The sequence below is a fragment of the Symphalangus syndactylus genome, chromosome 20, assembly GCF_028878055.3.
Source record: "Symphalangus syndactylus isolate Jambi chromosome 20, NHGRI_mSymSyn1-v2.1_pri, whole genome shotgun sequence".
Taxonomy (NCBI): domain Eukaryota; kingdom Metazoa; phylum Chordata; class Mammalia; order Primates; family Hylobatidae; genus Symphalangus; species Symphalangus syndactylus.
The window spans coordinates 53,069,281-53,077,450 of NC_072442.2; the positions used below are offsets into that span (position 1 = coordinate 53,069,281).

The 8,170-nt window shown below is 47.0% G+C and overlaps 1 protein-coding gene across 3 annotated transcripts in view; it reads right to left on the minus strand.

Moving 5' to 3' along the window:
* LOC129469552 (F-box/WD repeat-containing protein 10) overlaps positions 1-7,620 on the minus strand; it is a 40,525-nt gene extending 32,905 nt beyond the window's left edge. For all 3 annotated transcript variants that reach the window (XM_055256306.2, XM_055256305.2, XM_055256304.2), the window contains exons 1-2: positions 7,401-7,620; positions 2,929-4,199 (exon numbers count right to left, since the gene is read on the minus strand). In XM_055256306.2, coding sequence (XP_055112281.2) covers positions 2,929-3,433 — 505 coding nt within the window. In that variant the 5' untranslated portion in view covers positions 3,434-4,199; positions 7,401-7,620. The remainder of the gene's footprint in view (positions 1-2,928; positions 4,200-7,400) is intronic.
* Positions 7,621-8,170: the final 550 nt, after the last annotated feature.

Consider the following 8,170-nt stretch of genomic DNA (forward strand, 5'->3'; position numbering starts at 1 on the left):
AGAGAGTAGAGGTCAGGAACTGCAAGAGGGAATGCTCTTCGGAAGCTCAAGCTAAATTTTCTTCAATGATAGAAATAACCACCCTCCAGTCAAATTAGAACATTTAACTTTTTTTTTTTTTTTTTTTTTGAGACTGAGTTTTGCTCTTATTGCCCAGTGTGGAGTGCAATGGTGCGGTCTTGGCTCACTGCAACCTCCACCTCCCGGGTTCAAGTGATTCTCCTGCCTCAGCCTCCCAAGTAGCTGGGATTACGAGTGCATAACACTTGGCTATTTTTTGTATTTTTAGTAGAGATGGGTTTTCGCCATGTTGGCCAGGCTGGTATCGAACTCCTGACCTCAGGTGACCCGCCTGCCTTGGCCTCCCAGTGTGCTGGGATTATAAGTGTGAGCCACCACGCCCAGCCAGAACATTTACTTTTTTAAGACAGAATCTGCTCTAAGAAAAGAGAAGGTTGTCGGCCCAGTGTGGTGGCTCATGCTTGTAATCCCAGCACCTTGGGAGGCTGAGGCGGGCGGATCACAAGGTCAGGAGATCAAGACCATCCAGGCTAACACAGTGAAACCCCGTCTCTACTAAAAATACAAAAAAATTAGCCAGGCGTGGTGGCAGGCACCTGTAGTCCCAGCTACTCAGGAGGCTGAGGCAGGAGAATGGCGTGAACCCGGGAGGCGGAGCTTGCAGCAGTGAGCCGAGATCAGGCCACTGCACTCCAGCCTGGGGGCGACAGAGTGAGACTCCATCTCAGAAAAAAAAAAGAAGGTTGCCACAACCTGTAATAGGACTTAATACAACTCCAATGTAAATAACCCATTCCTATGGTGCATGATGAAGCTTTTGGAAGAGCACCGCGGAGCATTGCATCTGTGCGTACAAGCCAGGCCCTCCGCTGCTGGCAGCATTCACTCCAGAGTGGAAGGGGCTCAGGAGGGGATCCTGGTTTTCAGCCCACGTGGTGGGTGACCTAAGCAAAGTCATTCAGATGCCCTGGACTTTGGTCTCCTTATGTAAATATTAAGGATCAACCAGTCGGTTGATCTCCAACCTAACTTTGTTTTTGACACCCTGAGATTCACTGTGTCTTCATTCTATATTATCATTCTTTTATACCCCTGACACACCAAATAAATCAAGTGACATATATTGTGATCTAATTGTGTCCTAGGCCATCCAGCTTTAAAATTCTTTTGGATTTCACTAGTCTACAAATATGACCACCTGTCAGGTCTCATTGGTGACAGGAATTACACACCTTCAAGAGCTACAACTCCTAAATGCCTCCATGTGACCACCCCCTCCCAGCTTTCTCCCACCTCTGCTTAAATCTGAGCTTCCCCATGTTGGACCTTCCACTCCTGGACGCCACCAAAGCTCAATTCTCTTGCCTCCTGATACAGTTTGGATATTTGTCCCCTCCAAACCTCATGTTGAAATGTGACCCCCAATGCTGGAAGTGAGGCCTGATGGGAGGTTTTTGGGTCATGGAGGCAGATCCCTTTTGAAAGGCTTGGTGCCCTTCCCACAGTAATGAGTGAGTTCTCGCTCTATTAATACAGTTCGAGCAAGAGCTGGCTGTTTAAAAGAAACTGACACCCCTCCCCTTCTCTTGCTACTTCTCTTGCCTCAAGATACGTTGTTTTCCCTTGCATTCCACCATAAGTGGAAGCTTCCTGAAGCCCTCACCAGAAAGAGATGCTGGTGCCATGCTTCTGGTACGGTCTTCAGAACTGCGAGCCAAATAAAACTATTTTCCTTATAAATTTCCTTATAAATTACTTAGCCTCAGGTATTCCTTTATAGCAAAGCAAAATAGGCACCACCCTTATTGTTTCTTCTGCTTCCCTGAACTATCTGGCCAAACACTTCCAGGATTCTCCAACACCCTAGGCCTGTGGTTCTCAAAGAGAGATCCCCAGACCAGCAACATCAGCACTGGCTAGAAACTTGTTAGAAATACAGAACCCCTGGTCGAGTGCGGTGGCTCACGCTTGTAATCCTAGCACTTTGGGAGGCTGAGGCAGGCGGATCACGAGGTCAGGAGTTCAAGACCAGCCTGGCCAGCATGGTGAAACCCCATCTCTACTAAAAAATACAAAAAAATTAGCCGGGCATGGTGGCGCGGCCTGTAGTCCCAGCTACCTGGGAGGCTGAGGCAGGAGAATTGCTTGAACCCATCAGGTAGAGTTTGCAGTGAGCCAAGATTGCGCCACTGCACTCCAGCCTGAGTGACAGAGCGAGACTCCATCTCAAAAAAAAAAAAAAAAAAAAGGAAAAGAAATACAGAATCCTGGGCCCACCTTAGACCTGCTGAGTCCGAAGTTCTGTGGGAGAAGCTTGTTTTAACAGGTCCTGCTGGAGAGCCTGATATAAGCCACAGCTGAAGAACTACCACCTTAGACTTATTTGGCCCTTAAGCTATCTCCAGCCTTGGAGAAACTCTACTTTAAGGTTTGATTTCATGGATAAGCAAGGAGCATGATAGAGTGAATGAAAAAAAAAAAAGCCCTAAGTTTTGACTGCTTGGTCTGGTTTCTGTGCAGGGCAGCTGAAGAGCAAAACAAAAGCTTCCCCTTTACAACCCTCAGTCCAATCCCTAAAGCAGGAACGACACCAGCATTAAGGGGTCAGGGGCAGGGACCAGCCATTTCTGGGCCTATGCAGAAATCCATGATAAATGCTTGTGAGTTAAACGTTGTGTACTTCCTCCTGCGTTGATCATTTTCAAGAAGGAAGTTACATTCAGTCATTTCTCCTTTGGTAAACAGGATCGGGTGTCAGGACAAGGTGTCAGTTCAAAAAACCTATGCTGCATTCTGTGCAATCTCTGTCTACCTATGTCATCTACAACTGCAGTTCCTTACAGATTTCTGAAGCCTTGCCTTCTGGTTTTTGGGGGCCCTCTAGTCTCTGCCTGTGGCCTTGTTTACCTGAGATACTGTTCTCCTCTCTCAGAAACAGGACTCTGATCACATTGGTAGCAGTGAGTAGTAATTTGGGGTTGCACATCTGCAGCAGTAAGAGAGTATAATTCGCCTTGGTCCACTGGGTGCTGTTCGCAAACCAGTACAAGATCTCTTTCATCTTCTGTTCTACTGTTTTATCCAACATTTGGTTCAAGGAGGACTTCACAACTTTCCCCTCTTTCTTGCTGAGGTCGATCCGGGACCTGTTGTAGATGAAATCCTTTCCCTGTGTGGTCTGAAGGATATTTTGGAAATAGTGTAACAAATACAAGCTATTTAACTGCTTCAGAATGCCAACTAGAAACCTCCTCTGTGATATGTCATTGATCCTGCAGAACCACTCTTTTGTAGAGAAGATCTTCCAGGCTAAGACACACGTCTCACACTTCTGGCACAGAGGGATGGAATCAGTTCCCTTCTCACAGCGAAAATAGGGGGCATTCTTGAGCCTCGATTCCAGGTTTTCCATGATCCTGAGATAACCAGTTCATTTGAGCCCTGCCACTTGCAACGGCAACGCCATCAAACACTAGAGGAACGGGGGGAAATGAATAAATACCCCAGTTATACCTTTTCTATTACAAACGTTTCCCAGAGCAAAAGTAAATGGCTGCCATGGATGGAAAGCGTCTCTCTCTCAGAAACTGCCAGTAGAAGTCTGGCTTTTTGTACAGACCTCCTTGGAAACATGGCTTTACCGTAAATCTCCTAAACCTGGCACTGCTTTATGTGGAGGCAGTTGCTGTATATTCTGAAAGAGCTGGTCATCTCATTTCTAGAACAACAAGAATACTGTTAGTCAAATTTAAGCAATATATGGACTATTACTGGTACTGTGCTTTAATTATTGTTGTTATATATGGCTTCTGAATATTCATGAATATAAAATAAGATGCAGACTTCTTATGTTTATATCTGTTCAGTTACAAAGTGGCTATCCCAATGATGCTACATATGTTTATATTCATTTTCTTAAGTCATCATCAAAGTAAAACCAGAAATGTTTAATGTAAATTTAAGTTGTTTAACTGCTTCAGAATACTAACCAGAAATCTCACTGTAGTCAAATTGCCCAGGCAAAACACATTGGGCAGCTCAAAGAAAGAGTTTCAAAGTCATGCTGAGATAATTCTCCTACTTCAGGCAAGACTAGGTTCAAACATTGACTCGGGTACTTACGAGCTATATGGTCTTGAGCAAGCAACCTGTCCTCTCTGAGCCTCAGTGTCTCCATCCTAGTTACGAGGATAGAGAAGATAAAGGCGGGTAATAAAAAAACTACCTTCTAGGACTTCATTAAATATATGAGATCAGTTGTTGCTGCTATTGTTATTGTTACTAAAGTATTATTACCCTAGATAAAATCAAAAGGTTTGCAATATTGTGTGCCTTTCTAATGCCCATGTTGAAAGACCAGGCACAACCAGAGAAAGGTAATAGAGTCCATCACTGGGGTTTGGTTGGCAATGGCAGTCACATACTAGGGTCAGAATGGGGAATAGGAATCAGGTTAAGAATGAGATCAGTTCTCACAGCTCAACCTCTTCTGCCTGAAGAGGAATCTGGAGAAAACGTGTGAGTAGATTAATATTTAATTAATTGGGAAGGCCAGACAAAGGAGGGTGGCAAAGAGAAGGGAGGCCCAAAGCAGACTCTTTGGATCTGTAAGGTGGGCACATTACCCTAAGAAGTGCTGCAAGCTAAAAGTAGCTTTTTTTTTCTTAATTAACTTGTTTATTTATAATTGACACATTATAAATAGCTTGTTTTTAAAGATTTAAATAAATTCGGTTTTTAATCTCTGAGGCTGACACTCCTCAAGGAAGCATTTTTTTTTTTTTTTTTTTTTTTGGAGGCAGAGTCTCGCTCTATCCCCCAGGCTGGAGGGCAGTGGTGGGATCTCGGATCACTGCAACCTCTGCTTCCTGGGTTAAAGTGATTCTCCTGCCTCAGCCTCCCGAGTAGCTGGGATTATAGGCATGGGCCACCATGCCCAGCTAATTTTTATATTTTTAGTAGAGACGAGGTTTTGCCATGTTGGCCAGGCTGGTCTTAAACTCCTGACCTCAAGTGAACCACCCGCCTCAGCCTCCCAAAGTGCTGGGATTACGGCGTGAGCCACTGCCCCCGGCCAAGGAAGCAGTTTCAATCATCCAACTCGGTCTTTATTTCACATTTCAGGGCCACAAACTTGGGAGTCAGAGAGACAGACTAGGTTTCAGACATTAGTAGTGGTTCATTTCTATCCCCTCTCCCTCAACACTGCACACACACGGTTCTCCTCAAACACCTGTGGACCACAGTATGTTGTTGCCCCTCGGCACCTCCTTTTCTAAACAGCTTCTTTGAGAAGATGACAAGGGGGCGCCTCCTGAGAGTAAAAGGACAAGAGGTGCTCCAGAGCGAGTGAGTGCGACAGAGCAGCGCCTCACTCCCTTCCTCCCTGCCTCCTGCTGGCCTGCACATTTTAGAGGTTGGGCCATACACCCGACTTTGGGGGGAAGTTGAAGCCATTTGGGATCTGATGTTATAGTTAAAAATGTGGCCTTAGGCCGGGCGCAGTGGCTCATGCCTGTAATCCCAGCACTTTGGGAGGCCGAGGTGGGCGGATCACGAGGTCAGGAGATCGAGACCATCCTGGCTAACACGGTGAAACCCCGTCTCTACTAAAAAAAAAATACAAAAAATTAGCCGGGCGTGGTGGCGGGCACCTGTAGTCCCAGCTACATGGGAGGCTGAGGCAGGAGAATGGCGTGAACCCAGGAGGCGGAGCTTGCAGTGAGTGGAGATGCACCACTGCACTCCAGCCTGGGCGAGAGAGCGAGACTCTGTCTCAAAAAAAAAAAAAAAATGTGGCCTTGGCACAGGGCAGGACAGATGGGCCAGCTGGGACAGGCCAATGTGGGGACATGGCGCCAGTGGTACTCAAAGAGGCAGGTGGGAATAGGCCTCATCAGACTGACTCACAGGAGTCCAGTCGGGGAGAGCACTTCTCCGAGGAAGGCTATAGGATGCGAAGGACATCTGAGACCTCTCAAGTATTCAGGCTACGAGCAGCCTGGAGGCTTCATGCCAGTCCCCTAGATATCTTTCCTTTCTGCCCTGTTTTATTCATGATCCTGATAAAACCTCCTCAGCACACAACCCTAAATCTCCACTTGGTTTTCCTACCTTCCCACATAGTACAGAGAAGCTTAGAAGGTGCAGCCACTGCTAGACCGGATAGAGGACAATGTGTCACGCCCATCTGGCTCTGATGTCACACTTGACACTGCACCAGAAGACCTGAGCCTCTGCTGGCTCCAGCCCAGCCCCTCTGCCTTCCCCCACTGCCACCTGGCCTGGCCAGCCAGCAGGGACTCGAGAAAGCACACAGAGTAGGAGGGCAAGGAATGAACTGGGCTCTGCCACGGAGCAGCTTCATACCCCTGGATAATTCACTTGCTAGTCTCAGCCTGCTCCTCTTCCATAAAAAAGAGACCACAGTCCCACCTAGCTCATAGGTGGCTGTCGGGATCAAATGAGTAGACTTTTACACCATGTGACAAGCTAACAAGTATTATCAGTATCATTAGGGAGTGTGGAAAAAGTGTGGTATCTCATCTGTCCCCTTCCCATCATGTGGTATTACACTTGTTGGAAGTTGAATTTAAAAAGCTTGGCCGGGCGTGGTGGCTCACGCTTGTAATTCCAGCACTTCAGGAGGCTGAGGCAGGAGGATCACGAAGTCAGGAGATCAAGACAATCCTGGCTAACACAGTGAAACCCCGTCTGTACTAAAAATACAAAAAATTAGCTGGGCGTGGTGGTGGGTGCCTGTAGTCCCAGCTACTCAGGAGGCTGAGACACGAGAATGGCAAGAACCTGGGAGGCAGAGCTTGCAGTGAGCTGAGATAGCGCCATTGCACTCCAGACTGGGCAACAGAGTGAGACTCCATCTCAAAAAGAAAAGAAAAAAAAATTTAAAAAGCTTTTGTTCATGAGAAACCAGAGCATGCGCATATACACATACCTTCTTTCAGGTAATCATCAGGGTCATTACTTAAGTTATTAATGTGGGGGAAAGGTTTTTCACCTAAAATGACTGACCACTGCTATAATGACCCTTGGTCCTTATGAAATGATCTGTTCTCCCTCTTCCTGTACTTGGACTCCTTCCTTCTGGGAGACAGTGGGATTTTCCCAACAAGACTACAGAGCAAGCCAGAAACAGAGATTAAAAACTAGGCACGTTCCAGCAAGGCAGGGATGGCCAACACTCTACCTGAGCCATGCGCAGTCTGTGCCCTGCATGGACATATTGGGGGCATATCAACAGCAGGTTGCCCTGCAGGGCCTCCTCCCTAGCTGCCAAGATGTCTAATCACAGGTGCAGAGGGAGGGAGTCGGTGCTGAAATCTGAGGAAGCCAGGAGAAGCAGGAAATACATGCACTACCTTTTCTTCCGTCTTTCATCTGGGGCTGGAGTGGTGGCTCCTGGAATGGAGGCAGTGGCTGCAGAGATGGGGGGAAACCAGGGAGTAGGTCACTCAAGGACACAAGACAGAAGCCAGTCCCTAAAGATGGCCTGTGAAAATGCAGCAGCACCCTAGGACACAGAGTGAGAAACCTGTTTCATACATCACCTTGTCTATTATTGTCTGGAAGAGCAGATTCCTATTTAGCTCTTCACATATGAAGTTTTACTTCAGTTTAAATCCGCTTGCTGTGATCAAATGACACAACTAGTTAGTTTCTGGGTTACTCTTTCTTAGCGTCCAGCACAGCAGCTTGCACATTATAAATGCCACATATATATATATAAATATATATATATATAAATATATATATATATATTATTTTTTTTTTTTTTGAGATGGAGTCTCGCTCTGTCACCCAGGCTGGAGTGCAGTGGCGCGATCTCGGCTCACTGCAAGCTCCGCCTCCCAGGTTCACGCCATTCTCCTGCCTCAGCGTCTCCGAGTAGCTGGGACTACAGGCGCCCGCCACCACGCCCGGCTAATTTTTTTTTTTTTTGAGACAGAGTCTCGCTCTATCACCCAGGCTGGAGTGCAGCGGCGCAATCTCGGCTCACTGCAAGCTGTGCCTCCCAGGTTCGTGCCATTCTCCTGCCTCAGCCTCTCCGAGTAGCTGGGACTACAGGCGCCCGCCACCATGCCCGGCTAATTTTTTGTATTTTTAGTAGAGACGGGGTTTCACCGTGGTC